The sequence below is a fragment of the Spermophilus citellus genome (assembly GCF_964194105.1).
Source record: "Spermophilus citellus genome assembly, chromosome: 13".
Lineage (NCBI taxonomy): Eukaryota > Metazoa > Chordata > Mammalia > Rodentia > Sciuridae > Spermophilus > Spermophilus citellus.
Genome location: NC_138193.1, coordinates 108,740,632 through 108,758,613, shown reverse-complemented (window position 1 = coordinate 108,758,613; position 17,982 = coordinate 108,740,632). Strand labels below are relative to the sequence as shown.

The following is a 17,982-nucleotide window of genomic DNA, read 5'->3' as shown; positions in this document are numbered from 1 at the left end:
CTCTTCCCTACTCTTTTTTTTTAATTTATTTTTTTTTAGTTGTTAATGGACCTTTATTTAATTTATTTATATGTGGTGCTGAGAACTGAAACCAGTGCCTCCCACATGCCAGGCAAATGCACTACTGCTGAGCCCCAGCCCCAGTCCACCCCCCAGACACTCTATTTCTAAAAGCTGCGTCAAGGTCTCTTAGCCAGATGTCCTGTGGATCAGGAAGCCCCCTTCCCTTCCCTAACAGCCCAAGCATAACCATTAACCCTCCTGTGTCTTCCTTGGGGAGCACTCCAAGACCCTTCCAGAATAGTCAGTCAAGTCCTTCACTCACCCGAGTCTGTGCATCATAACCCCAGAAAGCTCCGGTTCCAATCTAACTAATTAGGAAGTCTTCAAAACCCAAGAAGAATGATCCAAACCAATCAGCTAAACCCAGCTCCACCTGAACTCAAGGTCCCAGTGGGTGGCTGCAGGTCTGAGTTTAAGGGTCTTCACGACGTGTGGAGTGAGGGGTGCCGTCACATAGTTCCCTCGAGGTCAGCCTTAGAGCTGTCTCCTCTGTTCCTTACCATCCAGGCTCAGGGACACTTTTCTGATGTGCTGGTAGTCTGAAGTGGCTCACCAAAGGGAAAAAAAAAATCCTCTGAATTCCTTTAGCAACTTAAGAAATGCTACATAAAGAAGGAGAAATCATGCTGCAAAAAGCAACATTTATCATGTGGGTATTGGAGTTCTTGTGGTGGGATTATAGCAGTGGAGATTGAAATCAGGAGATTTGGACTCACACCTCAATTTCTTGGCCAGTCACCCAGCCCCCTAGAGACCATGTTAGCTAGAAACTGAGCATTGCAGAGTAGCAAATGCTCTGAGCTCCTACCATGAGCCAGACACTCACCACATGCCTACTTAACCATTATTTTACTTAATTTACACCACACTCTAGAGATCATGGGGACCACATTACAGAAGGAAAAAAACAGGACTTAGAGACGTGAAGTGACCTGTCCAAGGCCACCCAGCTCTTCACTGACAGGAAAAACCCAGCATGGTACCTGCAGGCATAATCATAGTTCCATCCAGCTGCCTCCCACCAACCAGGTCACTTCCACTGAAGGCACAAGGCTCACAGGACACAGGGGTCCACCTAAAGCTTTCTCACTGGAGCAGCTGGTTGGGCTCCCTGTTGGGGTGGTGCTGGGTGTGGGTATATGCCAAATATACCCCACTGTGTGCCATCCTGAGACTGGACAATGCCACCATTAAAGTTCAGAAGTCATTTTAAATACAGAGGCCTGAACCCCGAGATCTGCCTTCGGATTCTGCAGGCAGCCTCGAGGGAGTACCTTGGACCGAGGTGCCCCCAGTGTAACAGCTTTCATTTCTCTCTCGGCCTCCTTGCTCGGGCAGACTTCCCAGCTCGAGGGAATTAGCATTTTAATGAACAAAGCAGTTGGAAAGGCCATTGTGGGTTTTTAAAGCCCTTCATGTCCAGAGAAAAACACAGAATTCTGTGACTGCATTTGTCATTCGCGGAATATGCTGTCCCAGATTCCCTTCTTTCTTTCTGGACTCTGGCACACACTCGTTTTTCTTGCCTGGGACCTGTAGTCACTCTTGTGCTAGTTCTTGCTCTATAAAAGGGTCTTTCCCAGGCTTAGCAATTCCACCTGCTCAGAAGAAGGGGTTCGGGTGGTGTTAGGGGTTGAACGAGACCTCACCCTGGCACTCAGCATGACTTACTTGGAAATAACCATGTCCCTGAGTAATTAGCTGAATTAAGGTGACGTCATCCTGGAGAGAAGGAACCCCCTCCTTGAGAAGGGGGTCCTTATGAGAGGAGACACACAGACGGCCATGTGGGGACAGAGGCCAAGAACGCACAGGGGACCTCGGGAGCGCCCAGGTCTGCCCAGCAGAAGCTGGAGGAAGCAAGGTGGGCCTGCCCTGGGGTCTCTGGAGGTCCCACACCTTGATCTGAGGTTTGTAGCTTCCCGGATTCTGAGAGAACAAAGGCCTGTGGGTTTGGGCCACGTTGGTTTGTCATGGCTGTCACAAGAATCACAAGAAAGGAATCCAGGTGCCCAACGCTGGCTTCCTTTTTCAGTTTGCCCTTGGCTACCCAGGGTGCTGATTGACCCAGTGGCCCTGAGGTGAAATCTGAGGAAATAGGCTCTTGTGTAGCCTCTCTTGATCTTGGTCAGGCGAGGAAGCCGTCAAACCAGCCCGCACAGGGCAAAGGGGCAGCGTCTTGAAATGTGGAATTCGAATCTGCATTTAGGACCTGCAGCATCCCTTTAAAATGATGATGCCACCATGTTTTCAGAGGACGTATGCCCCCGATTTAATAGACATTATCTGTATGGTAGGACTGTGTGTGATTTTTTTTTAAAATTTCATTCATTTTTTTAAAAATATTTCTGAGATAATGACAGATTTATCTACAGTCTTAAAAAATGATAAAAGAGACGTTGTGTACCCTGTAGTAGAATTTTGACATTGGTGGGTTTGTATCACTATAAGAATCATGATCACATGTTCCCAACCATCCCCACCTTTCTCCCTGTCCCTGTCACCACGCCCCAGGCCCTGGCAGTCACTACCAATGCCTACATTTCTTACAGCTGCTATTTGGTGAGCTCTTCTGGTGGTGGTGGGTGCAGCACTGAGCATCTGTCTATATTTATGATGTCATTTAACTCTGAAAAGCCATAGGTGACATTATAGTCACCCCTGGGGTTAGATGCAGCAATGAGGCCCAACAGGGGACCCGTGGGTCTTGCTGAGTCCCACAGTCAGCAAGGAGCAGAGGCAGGGTTGCTCCCCAGACCTACCTGACCCCAGTCTCCAGGCTCCTTCAACCAGGCTCAGTGCCACACCCTGGACAATGGCCAGGGGAACTCAATTTCTATTTGAAATTTGTTCTCTAGAGATCACACAAAGAGGATTATGTCAACAAAGCAAAACAAAACAAAGCTTGCTTCACAGGGGGTGCTTCCTTCTCTCCAGGTTTCTGAGTGCCCAGCATGACTGTGCCCAGACTGTGGGACAAAGACAGGAGTCCCCAACCCATTCTGGGGTTGCCCACCTCCTTAGCAAACCCACCGTGTTCATTGGGAAGGGCTGCACTCTGACTTCTTTGCACCTGTGTGACCCATACACAATGTTAGAATATAATTTTGTCTTCTGTTAGCTCTTCTGGTTAATAAGGTAATCACATTATGGTTGTGTCATGAAATAAGATTTATACCCAACAATTTGTTAATGGTGGCCTAACAAGTAGGATTTGTTGCATGCTTTGTCATGATTCCCTTAGTTCCACCCTGTTGGCCCTGTAACCTTTGAGCGTCTCTTGACATCAAGCTCTTGGGAAGCAGCAAGTTTCAGAGACTGAGCACGAAGCTCCCTAGTCCCCAGTCTGGGTTCCAGGCCCTGAGTTATCAAGGAGTGTGTGGAGAACCTTATGAACCTCTCTGTTCCCATTTTCCCCACATTTAAATGGTGCTGTGGTGCAGGTTGAGTGTCCTAGTCTGAATTCCAAATCTCAAATCTATCTCTTGTCCAAGATGTGCAGGTGGCAGGACACTGGGCCCATGCTCTGAGGCAGGCAGCACGTGGCCGATCCCGATTAGCCACACAGCCGTTGTCCAGCTGCCACAAATCAGACCTTGTACAGGCCTGAGTCCAGTTAGGAGGAAGCCAGTGATGGCCAGCTTTCCAGAGCCCACAGAATGCTCCTCTTGGTGTGAACTGCTGTGTCCAGCTGGAGAGGGTGGGGAGGTTTGTGCAGCTAATATGATGTCACTGTTAAGCCAGCACTTGGGAAAAGTGTCACTTGGGAAAACTCCTGGGACATCTGAGCGCAAACTCCATGAGCATGAAGCCACCAAAGCTTCCAGGAGAGCAGAAAAGCAGTAACAATGTAACAACCATGACAAAATGGCACCGGCTAGACTTTATTGAGTGTGGTTATGCCCAGGTGGTGCTGTGCTCTTTGACGGTAGCTGTCACTAAGAGGTGGGCTCTATCTTTGTTATACAGAAGGGAAACTGAGGCTAAGAGGTGTTTTGTGACTTGCCTGCAGGCTCATGGCTGGTAAGTGGCGGAGCTGGGGTCAGTGGAGTCCCTCTGGCTACACAGTGGAGATGATCAGTGGTGACGGGCCTCGTCTGATATGCAGGTGACGGGCACTCAGCCATTCTCTCTCTCTGCTCATTCTTGTATCTCATCCAGGTCAGGGGATCGGGAGGATCCCCAAGGCCTGAAGCTGTACCCACTGGGGTGGGACCCTGGGGCTTCCGGGGGCAATGGCTCCGTGGGATGGTGTTGGCGACACAGGGCACTCAGGGACTCCAGGAAGAGCTTCCTGAAGGAGGAGGACACGGTGTTGTACAGGACAGGTGTCACTGCGGAGCTGACGTAGAAGAGCGTGTTGGTCACCATGTAGAAGTAGTGATAGAAGTCATAGAGAGCGCTGGAAGAGAAGCCCAGAGGCCTGGTTAGAGGGCCTGTCCTCCTCACCCCCTGCCAGGGCCTGTCTCCTCCGGGCCCAGGGAGGGAGGCCTGTTTTTTGGCTGCCAAGAAGCAGCGTTCCGTCCCCACCAGCTGCCCTTGGCCAAGGTACTCCACCTTGCCTCTACAATTTGCCATCTCTGGCTGAGTTCCTACACAGTGAGGATGACCCTGGCGAACGACAGGGAGTATCCATCCAGGCCACTGAGGTGCTGGGAGCCCGAGGGAGTGGATATGGTCAGAGATGTGGTGTCACTAAGTGCTGAAAGTCTCTCTGAGAAGAAGCCTGCTCCCTGTTGCAGGAATTCTTTGCAGTAGTATGGGCTTGGCCACTGCGTGCGTGAGCACATGTGTGTAAGGGGTGCAGAGGGCTCCGAGAAGCAGGCCTCAGTTGACACAGCTATATCCTCAGGGCCTATGTGGGATCTTTACTCTGTTGGCTTGTACTTTTAATCAGAGGCGTTGTGGTTTCTAAAAGGAAGAGAATGGATTTTCTCTCTTCCAACTATGTCATAAAAGGGTGTGCATGTCCTGGTCTCTGTCTCAGGAGCCTTTGTTAGCTCAAGGAACCACATCTGGAGTCCTCCGCTGCCTGTGACTTTATATGAACATGACCTTCATCCCTGTCCCTGGCCTGCAGGCTTCTGTCCACCCTAGAGTCAGGATGTCCATAGCTGTGACTACCACCTACAAGGCTTCTCACTCACATGGCCCCACAGGGACAGAAGTGTTTCTAGAAAATACTGTGACTCTCCCCCCAGTTGGGAGACTAAGAGTGCAGGGTGGGCAGGACCATCTGGAACACAGGCCAGAGATCCACAGGTCCTTCCAGAAACAGAGGGTCTCTGTGAGGAGCAGCGGCAAGCCCAGGCACGAGGAGTGCTGCCATCCCTCCCAGTGTGGCCAGGGCTGCCCACCACACTTACTCGGTCCACGCCTCGTCAGAGACATAGCAGTACATGAGCCTGCGGGCGTGGTATGGCATCCAGCAGACCACATACACCGCCACAATGGCTCCTGCAGGGCAAGGGGACAGAGAACAGGAGAAAGCCAACACATTCTCAGTTGCACCGTCTCCACGGGAAGAAGACACCCAAGGTGACAGCAGCCTTTCCCTGTGACTTGTACCTGGAGTCAGAGGGCAGGGAGAGAACTTGGCCATTACCTGATACACTCCTATCTGAATTTGTTCTTGAACTTTGTACCACCAAGTTCTCTGGGTGAATGTCCACTTCAGCCATGACCTGGACATGGACATGACATGCTTCCAGAGTCCCCCCACCCCCAGCTCTCAGAATGTACTCCCAGCTCAGGGCCTCATAGTTTCACCTGGTTGGTAACTACATTCACCGCAGAACTCAAATGTCCTTCCAGCTGTGGAAAGGCCCTCCCGGTTCTGAGGGATAGATGGCACCACCATCCACCCAGCGAGCCACGTGCCAGAAAGTCCTCTTATCTATCTCCTCCTAAATCCCATCGATTAGAGCGCTCTCCTCACCATCTTTCTCCATCCCCGTTGCTATCACCTAAGGAGCTCTGTCTCCTTCTCATCGGATTCTGACAACTGTTTCCTAACGGTCCACCCCCTCCCTCTTCTCCTCTCCCCTGCTCCACTAGAAAACCCGTTCTCTAGGCCAGCATGGGCCCAGCAGCCACCATGAGAAGCCTGTAGAACTGCAGGACCTTGGGCCACTCCAGACCTGGAGTCGGAATGTCTGGGTTGGCCCTGTGCGCTCTGGCTCGCTCCTATGTGCAGGAGCGTTTGAGAAGCACTGTTGTGTCCATCCTCCAAAGAGCCACCAGGGCAACAGATCTCAAAATGGGCTCTCCCCTGTCACTCCTGGACAGTGACTCTTGATCTCTGCCCACCATCTTTAAAGCAGAGCCTGACACCTTCAAGTGCTGACTCTGCTACTTATCACATGCATCGCACCCAGCTCCTGGTCTCTGTCCATGCACAAGACCCGATGTCACTGAGGGCACAGATCTAGCTCCCACTCGGTCCTTCCACACCTCTGTTTGTGCCTGGGGAGTAGCAGGTGCTTGAATAGACCTGCTTTCCTGTGCTTTTTAAAGTTCCAATGCTAGATTGTCCCAGATCCTCATAAAAACAAGCACGCAAGCAAAGAGATCAGTGTTGTAGGAGGGAAAGGAGAGGGTAAGGGGGCCGAGTTTGGGGACCCAGTCAGTCTGAGGGTCCACACTTCCGAGCATGTGTTCTTTCACTCTAGCTGCTCCTTGGACTCATTTGCACAGCTCAATCTCCAAACAAGGCCAGGTCTCTGCTTGTTTGAGTATGCGACTCCTGGGGCAGATGAGGACTTGCATGAACAAAGTTCCCACTTCTTCCTTTAATATCTCTCTGATGGGTTGGGGGTATGGCTCAGTGGTAGAGCACTTTCCTAGCAAGGCCCTGGGTTTAATCCCCAGCACCACAAAAAAAAAAGGGTGGGGGGAGTGTAACATCCCTCTGAGTCTTTGCGGGAAGTTTATTGCTGAGTACAGCCCCCCTGAGGCATAGGAAAAGGAGGTCTAGGAAGGACAGTGACTTGCTAGGTCACCTGGTCAGGACCTGGTGGAGGCAGCCCTGGCACCCAGACCTCTCTCCCTCGGGAAGTGTGACAGAGGACTTAACTGAGAACCCGGACGCTGTGCTGGAGGCTGCGGATCTGGCCGGCATCCTTGTGTCTCACCAGGCTGGGGTGGCTCCCAGGGGAGAGGGTCTTCCTCCATGCGATGAAGCCCAGGAGACCCTCCTCGCTCAGTAGTTCCAGGCGACTGGGGATGGAGTTGCCTGGGGCAGAAGCCGATGGCACCTGGGAGTAGAGGGCCATCAGGTGGCTCACGGTGACCCCATTCAGGAAAGTGGTCAGTGCCAAGGGGAGCAGGAAGGACACCAGCACATTCACCTGTGGAGGCAATTCCAGGGTCACGGAGGCAGAGCTCTGGGCATCAGGGGGCGCCCAGCCCAGAATTTGCATCTGTAGAATTCAGGGCCAGAAGGGCCAGAAGATGAGGCTGGGGGATGCTCAGAAAGCTGGGAGTGGGCAATGAAAAGAATGAAGAGAGAAGAGATAAGGACCCCGGGGATTCATTTAGGATGCTCAGCATCATTAAATAATAGGATTCTAGAGAGGAAAAGGATACAGAAAACAAAGGGAGGAAATTATATGGAAAATCCCACATTCAAAAAAGTTTCTCCCAAATTGAGCAATCTGAGCTTCTAGACTGAAAGGTTGTCTGAGTACCAGAACAATGTCCAGAAAGAGACGCACACCGAGGTTTCTGTGGACCTAAGGAAAAGCTGGAGTCAGGTAGAGTGGTCCACACCTGTAACCCTAGCAACTCAGGAGGCTGAGGCAGGAGGACCATGACTTTGAGGTCAGCCTGGGCAACTTAGTGAGACCCTGTTGAAGGAGGAGGAGCAGGAGAGGAGCTGGAAAAAGACTTGGGCACCCACTAGAGGAGCCAAGGGCAATGGAGGGAGTTCCCAGGCGCCCTCTTGTGCAGGAGCCTGGAGAGCCAGGAGGAAGGGAGCAGAAGGAGAGAGGGCTCTGGGGAGGAGGACAGAAGAATAAAAGATGAACCTCAGAGGACATCTGAAGGGTCTGAACATATGGAAATGGCCCTTACTCTTCTGGTTAAAGAATTTGGAAACGAATTAGAAACAGATGCATAGAAAGTTAAGCAAATGAAAAAAAAAGACTACGGTAGGAAGGTCGAGGAAGCAAGGCCCCGTCAGAAGGAAAATACAAAGACAACAGACAGTGCGGCTCACTGTGAAGAATATTTACATAGCCACAAGAGCCAACGCGACAGATCCAGCAGGGACACACTTCTCCTGGAGGGATGGTAGGGCCGTGTGAGTGTGTGGGTGTGGAGAGTAGGGACGTAAGCACGTCTTGCTCAACGTCCACAGGTAGAGGACTGTGGGAACAATTCACAGCCAGGAAATCAAGCAAGGGAGCCCTCTAGGAGCATAGCAGAGGGCAGCGGGAGCCCCGGGGGTTCGCACCTGCCTCCTGACTGTAGACATCAAGGCAGAGTGTGGCTGCTGTTTCACATCACAGGCCTTGATTTATTATTTGACTATTTTTGTACTTAGGAAAAAATGAGTTTATTACATGATACTCTGTGTTTTAAGTGTTTATTTTAAAAAAAACAACTTTTTTTTGGTTGAAACACAATAGTATGTGTTCAGGGTTTCCCTCTTCAATTCTAAGGCTCTCTTACTCCTTTCCCTTTGCAAGACTTCAGAGATCTGACGGTACTTTAATACCGATTTTAAATAGATTTCACATTAGTGCAGACTATCTGAATTGGGCACTGTGCCTTTTTAAGGAGCTCTTATCTTGCTCACAAATCAGCAACACCAAGGGAAGGATAAACCTATACTTTGCTGAGGAACTGAACGGATTTATATCAATAGCAACATATTTAATTGCTATCAAATTGTCACTTTTATACCGGTCAACACACAAAGCGAAAGTAAAATGTATTCATAAATTAGTTCTTAATTATTGGGAAAATTATGATTCCCATAAATCTTTCTGGAAAAACTGTATAGCTTTTTGTACTTTCAAAAACCATGAGTTTTTTTGGGGGGTGGAGGGGATGGAACCCACTCATTTATGGGCAACAGATCAACTACTGATAAGACATTGGAAAAAAAAGTGAGCCAAGATGACCCTAACTTGGATCTGGTTATTTTGTGTTAACGCATCCTGTATGTCAAAAGTTAAACTTTTCTTTACATGCTAGTTGCCGAACAATGGTGTTACTTTGAGAGAATTTGCGTCGTATAAGGTCAAGAGCTGGCTCCCAGTACATCTTATGGCTGTGCTGCAGTGACCTCTTTGCCCCATGTCCAGGGAGCTGTGTATGCAGAACATTCCAACCCAAACTGTGCAGGTCCATGTCACTTTTAAAGTCCAGCTCCAAAATAGGGACAGCCTGTTTTTAGTCTGTAACAAGAAGCAGGACCTGGCATTTGGGGCATTTGGGCACTTGGTTGTCCAGGTCATTGCCATGCCTTGCTGGCCTAGCAGGGAGCTGCACAGTCAGGCCTGGGCAGCAGTGCTCTGGCTGTTCCCTGGCAGCTTGGAACCACGTGGAGGCTGCTGGGGGTACACAAATGTCGGCCATCCTCTATGCTTGCTAAGATGTGCTTGGGCCAGAGCAGAGACCAGCAGCACATGGACAGGATGGCTGAAGCGTGAGGTCATGGCTGGTCCACCTGATGCAGTGGGAGGGCTGCATTTGCATGGGTCAGATTACTGCTCTGCTCCTGGGGTTTTGGCTTTTTTTTTTTTTCTTTCCTAGACCTTTCATCTAGACCTTTTACCCCTTGCCCAAATTTTCTAAAAATGAGAACTGCCCAGTCAGTTCTGAGTCAATTATATTTACAGAGGCTAGAGTAAGTGCCTTCTAAAGTGAGTGGAGTGTTCTCTTTGGGTTGTTAACTGAGCGTCTTTCCATATTCTTGCCAAGGCTGCGATTGGTATATAAATTCCCTTTGAAATCCTTTACAATGTTGAATGTTCTGGCCTCCTTATTATATCTGCACAAAATCCCATTAAACTGGATGTTCCATCCAGCTTTTTGTGGGGATGGAGATTACTAGATTTGATGATAATAAATATTAATTCTGACATTGGTAGCTCTGCAAACACACATCCTAAAGTCCATGTATCAGCAGCTTTGGGACAATGCCTTGTTCTAAGTACTTCTGGGACTTCAGCACCAGAATGTCACAACTGTTGGTTCTAAAGGTTCCAAAGACACATGAAGAAAAATAAGTAAAGCCCACGTTGGCAATCTGGACTCTTCTTTGCTTGGCACCTTCACCCATAATTAAAAAATTTACAGGTTCTATATTCCTATGCAATGCCCAGTAGCACATAGGTGGCAAATGTCACCTAGAAGCTGATGTAATAAAGACTTCATTCTCCCCCAGGGTAACTGAGCTGTCTTGGGTTAGAAGCTTCCTGACACTGAGTTCAAGCCAGAGTTCATGCAGAAGCCATCCTTTCCCTATCAGCATGAGACAGAAACACTTTTCAAAGAGAAAGAGCAATTGGTTGCTCAAAATCCTCGGTTACTTTCTTCTTGGCTTTGTAGACATGACCCTGCATGTCTCAGCCTGCTCTGCAGTACTTGTATTCAAACAGGTCCTCAAAAGGCTCCCACCTGCTGGACAGATTCACTCTAAAGTGGCAGTACACTGTCACAGCCTCAGAGGCAGGGAAGCCAGGCCAGGAGGCTGAGGCAGGGCATGCAAAGCCGTATTCTGGGTACGTTCACCTGATCATATTTAATTATCAAAGGGTATGCTGGGGTCCTGTCCTTGCCAGGGGGACAGACTGAATGTGCAAATCCTACTCATGAACACACGAACATCTTTTTTTTTTTTTTTTTTTTTTTCTGAATCAGGGATGCTGCAAAGACAGCAAGAGGTGGAAGGACTCCAGGAGCCATGAGTACCAGACTCTGTCCCCAGGTCCCAGGCCTGCCCCATCATCCTTGCCCCAAATTCCTTTTAAAAGAAATCCACAAACAAAGGAAGAAACAGTCATCAACCATCGCTGCCTTATCCCTAGAGGAAAGTCCTGGGTTCAAGGAAGTGGAAGAATGTGCTCCACTGGGCGCCCAGGAAATGTTAGGCCCTTGTTAGTCCCCAGAGCCTTCTGATTTCCCCACCCCGCCTCCTGGGAGGTTGGCTCCAGAGCGGTGTGGTTATGGTGATGGTGGTGAGGGGCATCTTCTGAAGCATGGTGCTCAGGAAATCTGCATTTTTACAGGCTCCCCAGGAGATTCTTAGGCCCAGTAATGTCTGCACACCACTCTTGTAAGACTGGGAAGAACGCAGGCTTTGGGAGTTAATTTTGAGTTCAAATTTGTACTTTTCTCAATTCTTGTCTTGGCCAACTCTCTCCCCAAGACTTTTGTAAAATCAGATGGTAACTCTATTTTGTAAAATAGCGTTGAAACCCTCTGTCCCTCCAGGGGAGGGGCGGGGACAGTTTCCTCCCCCAACCCCACCCACTTACCTGGATGAAGACCTGGAGCGTGGCGTGGCTCACCAGCACCGTGCACACGCGCGAGGAGGGCTCTGGCTCTCCGCCTGCCATCTCCAGCTCGTGCTTCTGGCCCGTGATGATGGCCATGGGCAGGGCGAAGCCCAGCGAGGCGGCCCAGACCAGCGAAAGCAGGCGGCGGGTGCGGCGCGGCGTCAGCAGGCGGCGGGCACGCAGAGGCTGGCACACTGCCAGGCAGCGCTCGGCGCTCAGACTGGTCACGCTGAGCACCGTGGCGTAGGCGCACAGCTCGCGCACGAAGTAGTAGCCGCGGCAGCCCAGGTCGCCGAAGACCCAGGGGTAGTGGAACCACACGAAGTTGTAGAGCTCCATGGGCACGCTGACCACCAGCAGCAGCAGCGCGGAGAGCGCCAGGCTGAGCACGTGGTAGCGCAGGCGCCCCGGGCGGCCGGCCCGCGCCTTCAGCACCACGTGCACGGACAGCGCATTGCCCGCGGTGCCCAGCGCGAAGATGAGCGAGTAGAGCGCGGTGAACAGCACCTTGGCCCAGAGGCGCGTGTCCACGCCCAGCCGGGCGTCCAGGCTGAGCCCCGGACTGGGGCTGGACCTCGGGGACCGCGGGCTGCTGGTCTCCATCCGGCTCCCGCGGCCTGCGCTCCCTCCCTCTCTCTGCCCGGAGCCTGGGCGAGCTGCCCGGTGAGCCAGCGCCTCCTCCCCTCTGCGAACCTCCAGAACCGGGAGGACACGCCCCTGAAGGGAGTTCCTGAGCCAACGCGGGACAGTGAGCTCCAGTTTCTCAGTTCTGTTCAACCTGGGAGAGCGCGCGCCGCTGGAAAGGGGCTCCTTCCGGGGCAGACTTGTTATGAGTTGGGTGGGACTCCACCGCTTACTGCTGTGTGTCCTTGGGCTGTCCCCCCTCCCCCCGAGTTTCTGCTGATTTCCTATGATTGCATTTGGTCAGACTGGTTGTGGGTATATAAATGAACCCTAATATCTTACTAATTTCCCTGTTGTGGGGCCGGGAGGCTGAGATCGGGTGCCAGCCGGGCTGGAGTCCCGGGAGAACTCTCTTGTGCTCAACAACTTGTCATCTTCCTTTTGTGTTCTCACATGGCGGGGAGAGAACCGGAGAGCTCTCTGGGCTCAGGAATTTAGGCTTAACTTCACTGAAGATTTACAAATAATCTTGGTGTGCCTCATTTTCCCATCTCATAAAACAATGAAATGGAATTAGATTATTCCCCAAAGTGGTATGCAGATCTCTAGGGGTCTGCAAAGTGAAAACTATTTTCTCAGTGACCCTCAAGCATGGCCATTCCCTGTGCTGGGGTCACACTGATTGCCACCTGTGTTGGTGCAAGACTGCAGGTGCTCCCCTTGAACTGTACCAGACGCCATGCTCTTTATCACAAGGACTTGCCATCTAGAAAATCAGCTGGACTCCCATAAGGATACTCTTGTCCTTGATGAAGCAATAGAAGTTACTAATTTTTATTAAGCCTTGACCTTTGAGTGCCCATCTTGTCGATGTTCTGTTTGTGCACTGGGAAGAACGCACTGGGCACTTGGGCTGTGTGTGATGGGCAATGGCTGTCCCAACTGGAAGAACTTGTGCTCTCTTGTCACAAGGTGCACTGATGTTTTTTCCCCAGAGCACGATTTTCACTTGAAAAAATGGACAACAAACTTTAGTCATTTAGAGCTAGGTAATTTGGTAAATGTTTTCTCAAAACTGAGTGCAGTCAATCTGGCCGGGAAAATCACAGCAAGTATGTTGCTAAGTAAATTTGTAATACTTGAGCTTCCAGCCCAGCAGAAACCAGAACTTTGGACCATTGTATGTGTCACCACGAGTTTTATGTTTTCCAGTATTCAAAGTCTCTTCTCATAACCATGGTAATATTAAAACAATGTGATTTTCATAAAATATGTAAAGGAATGTATCAACATTTGGGAGATCTTCATACCTACGTGAGCCAGCATTCTACAGATGTTACAAAATCATGTATGGGTAAAAGATGCATTGAAAATGGAAAGTTGATCAATGGGTTTGAATATAACCAGTTATGGAAAATTCATTGATATATTTTCAGTTTCCCTATTGTAACAATGTTTAGGAAAATGCTGCTATTCAAAGTGGTATAATATTAAATACCCACAACTCTTTGGGAGGTTATTAAAATACTCTCCTCTTTTCCAACTACATGTCTGTGTGAGGATGAATTTTCTTCAGATACATCAGCCAAAGCAGCATATCATCATAAATTGAATACAGAAGCAGAAAAGAGGACCTGGATCTTAAACTGGACTAGACATTAAAGACATTTTCAAAATTGTGAAGCAATGAATTATTCCTCCTTGCTATTTTTGTTTGTAAATATGGCTATTTTATAATGACAAGTAATATAAATTAACTGACAAAATGACAAAATCATGGAATTTGCAGGGAAATGGATGGCATTAGAGCAGATTATGCTAAGTGAAGCTAGCCAATCCCTAAAAAACAAATGCCAAATGTCTTCTTTGATATGATGAGAACAACTAAGAACAGAGCAGGGAGGAAGAGCAGGAGGAAAAGATCAACTTTAAACAGGGACATGAGGTGGGAGGGAAAGGGAGAGAAAAGGGAAATTGCATGGAAATGGAAGGAGACCCTCATTGATATACAAAATTACATATAAGAGAATTTGAGGTGGAAGGGAAAAAAACAAGAGAAAGAATTAAATTACAACAGATGGGGTAGAGAGAGAAGATGGCAGGGGAGGGGAGGGGGGATAGTAGAGGATAGGAAAGGTAGCAGAATACAACAGCTACTAATATGGCATTATGTAAAAATGTGGATGTGTAATTGATGTGATTCTGCAATCTGTATTTGGGGTAAAAATGGGAGTTCATAACCCACTTGAATCGAATGTATGAAAAATGATATGTCAAGAGTTTTGTAATGTTTTGAATAACCAATAAAAAAATTAAATTAACTGACAAATATTTTTAAAATTTCTGTTTGAATTTCCAATGGTGTAAACTTTTGGTTTTAGGACCCCTTCACACTCTTAGAAATTATTGAGAAATCTAAGAACTTTTATTCATGTGGATTACACCTATCAATACTTATAATATTGTATTAAAAATTAAAACTGAGAACTCATATTTAAAAGTTTGAGAACTTTGGGATTAACTTTATACTTCCATCATGTTTAAAGATTTCATGTGTGTGAAGTTCATGGTCAAGGGGCACATCATCACTAGAGGCCAAGAGCTTGTCATGAGACACAGACTGCCACCCACTACATCACCAAAGTCCTCTCTAACCTGCTTCCTTTTACCTAGTGCATTGTGTCCACTTTTCAATAAAAAATCACAAGTCACATTAAAAGGCAAAAACCACAGTTTGCAAAGAATAAAAAAGTATTAGAATAAGAGATTGCAGAGATGTTAGAATTTATAGACCAGAAATTTATGAGACAAACAAAACTATGATTAATATGCTAAGGGCTTTTTTGGAAAAAGTAGTCAGCAAGAAAAAACAGATGGGCAATTAAAGCAGAGAGAAGGAAATTCTAAGAACCAAAAAGTGCCAGAGATCAAACACATTGTAACAGAAATGCAGAGTGCCTTTCATGGGCTGATCAGTAGACTCAACACAGCTGAGGAAAGAATCTCTGAGCTTGAAAATATGAAAGCAGAAATTTCCCAAACTGAAAAGCAAAGAGAAAAAAGACTGGGTGTGTGTGTGTGAAAACTCAGAATAGGATATCTGAGAAATGTGGGACCACCACAAAATGTATAACACTGCATCATGGGAATTCCAGAGGGAGAAGAGAGAGAGGAATGTTTGACTGGGAATTTTCCCACATTAATGGCACACACCAAGCTGCAGATGCAGGAAGCTCAGAAAATATAAGACACATGTCAAAAAGCAACTCTTGCACACATCATATCCAAACTGCAGAAAATTGAAGGTAAAGAAAAATATTGAAAGAAGTCAGAGGGGAATAAAATGCTTCATCTGCAGAGAGCAAAGATATTTGACTTCTTTTCAGAAACCATGCAAGCAAGGGGAGAGTAGAGGGAAATATTTAGTATTTTTAAAGGAAAAAGAAAACACCAACCTAGAATACTAGATTCTGAAAAATTATCCTTCAAAAGTTGAGTAGAAATAAAGACTTTCTCAAGGAAATAAAAATTGAGGGAATTTGTCCACAGACCTGCCTGGAAAGAAATGTTTAAGGAAGTTCTTTAGTGATAAAGAAAATGACGTAAGTCAGAAACTGGATCTACAGGAAGAAGAGTCTGAGGATGAATACGTGGAAATAAAAGAACAACTTCACTATACTTATATTTTAGTTGATCTAACAAATAGTGTTTTGTTTGAAATAATAATAGCAAAGATGTATTTAACTGTATTACTTATGTCTACAAATGTTGCTCACCCTGTGGTTGGTTACATCCCAAGGAACCCGTTGTAAGTTGAAAATACTGCAAATTTTCCTCCACCTAACCTACTAAACATCATAGCTCAGCCACACCATACACTGTAGAGCATGTTGGTCATTCCCACAACTGCAGGGCTAACTGGGAGCCCTGGCCTGCTGCTGCTGTATCATGAGGGTGTGATACCACATATCACTGCCTAGGAAAGGATGGAAATTCAAAATTTGAAGTATGTTTCTTATTGAATTTACATCGTTTTTGAATCATCATATGATTAAAAACTTACAAGTCAACCATTGTAAGTAAAATAAATGAATGGCAGCAATTGTAGCAGGAATAGCAGGAAGAATGAGGAGTATTTTGTTATTATAAAGTACTTGTGCTACCTAAGAAGTGGCATGATGTTCATTGAAAGTGGTCTTGGAAAGCTGGTGCAGTGATGCATGATTGTAATCCCAGCAATTCGGGAGGCTGAGGCAGGGGAATTGCAAGCTTGAGCCAGCCTCAGCAATTTAGGGAGGCCCAAAGCAACTTAGTGAGACCCTGTCTCAAAATAAAACATGAAAAGGGCTGGGGAAGTAAATCAGTGGTAAAGAGCCCCTGGGTTCAATCCCCAGTCAAAAAGAAAGAAAAGGAAAGTGACCTTGGATTAGTTATAAATTTATCTTGCAAACTTGAAGGCAATCACACATACACACACACACACACACACACACACACACAAAGAATGAAAGAAAGAAAGGAGAAAAAGAAAAAAAGGAGAAATAGGAGGAGGAAAGATATGTTAAGGAGAAAAATCAGGTCTTATAAAATTCCCAATTAGAACCACAAAATCAGAAAATAACAAATATAGTAGCTATTAATTCAATTATGTCAATCATCATTTTAAACATAAATGGTCTAATTTCACAATTAAAACTGAGAGATCATCAAAGTGGATCGATAACCAAGACCCAATTATCATGTTGTGTGTTATGAAAATATTTGTAAAAGATATATATATGACAAAGGACTCCCACCCAGAGTATTATAACGCACTCAAATCTAAGTAGTATGAGCTGGGTGTGGTGGTGCACATCTGTAATCCCAGTGGCTCAGGAGGCCGAGGCAGGAGGATTGAGAGTTCAAAGCCAGCCTCAGCAACAGTTAGGTACTAAGCAACTCAGTGAGACCCTGTCTCTAAATAAAATTCAAAATAAGGCTGGGGATGTGGCTCAGTTGTTGAGTGCCCCTGAGTTCAATCCCCAGTGCCAAAAAAAAAAAAAAAAAAAAATCAAAACAAAACTCAACGGTCTGAAGACAAACAACATATTAAAAATAGGCCCCATATACACACAATGGATTACACAGCACTAAAAAATGACAAAATCATGGAATTTGCAGGGAAATGGATGGCATTAGAGCAGATTATGCTAAGTGAAGCTAGCCGATCCTTAAAAAACAAATGCCAAATGTCTTCTTTGATTTAAGGAGAGCAACTAAGAACTGAGCAGGGAGGAAGAGCATGAGGAAAAGATTAACATTAAACAGAGACGAGTGGTGGGAGGGAAAAGGAGAGAGAAGGGAAGTTGCATGGAAACGGAAGGAAACCCTCAATGTTATACAAAATCACATATAAGAGGTTGTGAGGGGAAGGGGGGGAAACAAGGGAGAGAACTGAACAACAGCACATGAGGTAGAGAGGGAAGTTGGGAGGGGAGGGGAGAGGGGGATAGTAGGGGATAGGAAAGGCAGCAGAATACAACAGTCACTAATATGGCATTATGTAAAAATGTGAATGTGTAACTGATGTGATTCTGCAACTTGTATTTGGGGTAAAAATGGGAGTTCATAACTCACTTGAATCAAATGTATGAAAGATGATATGTCATGAGCGTTGTAATGTTTTGAACAACCGATAAAAAAAAAAATAGGCCCCAAACCTTAACAGACACATCACCAAAGATATACAGGTGGCCTGTAAGTATATGACAAGATGTTCCACACCAGATGTCATCAGGGAAATGCA

The 17,982-nt window shown here is 47.1% G+C and overlaps 1 protein-coding gene across 3 annotated transcripts in view; it reads right to left on the bottom strand.

Annotated features, from left to right (window-relative positions):
* Positions 1-4,059: 4,059 nt before the first annotated feature.
* Positions 4,060-17,982, bottom strand: part of NTSR2 (neurotensin receptor 2) — a 49,059-nt gene continuing 35,136 nt past the window's right edge. Inside the window, exons 2-5 of one of the 3 annotated variants that reach the window (XM_081264012.1) lie at positions 11,553-13,205; positions 7,139-7,412; positions 5,430-5,631; positions 4,060-4,465 (exon numbers count right to left, since the gene is read on the bottom strand). In XM_081264012.1, the coding sequence (XP_081120138.1) occupies positions 4,204-4,465; positions 5,430-5,631; positions 7,139-7,412; positions 11,553-12,176 (1,362 nt within the window). In that variant the 5' untranslated portion in view covers positions 12,177-13,205 and the 3' untranslated portion in view covers positions 4,060-4,203. The remainder of the gene's footprint in view (positions 4,466-5,429; positions 5,632-7,138; positions 7,413-11,552; positions 13,206-17,982) is intronic. The other 2 variants (XM_081264013.1, XM_081264014.1) reach the window with 2 other exon arrangements.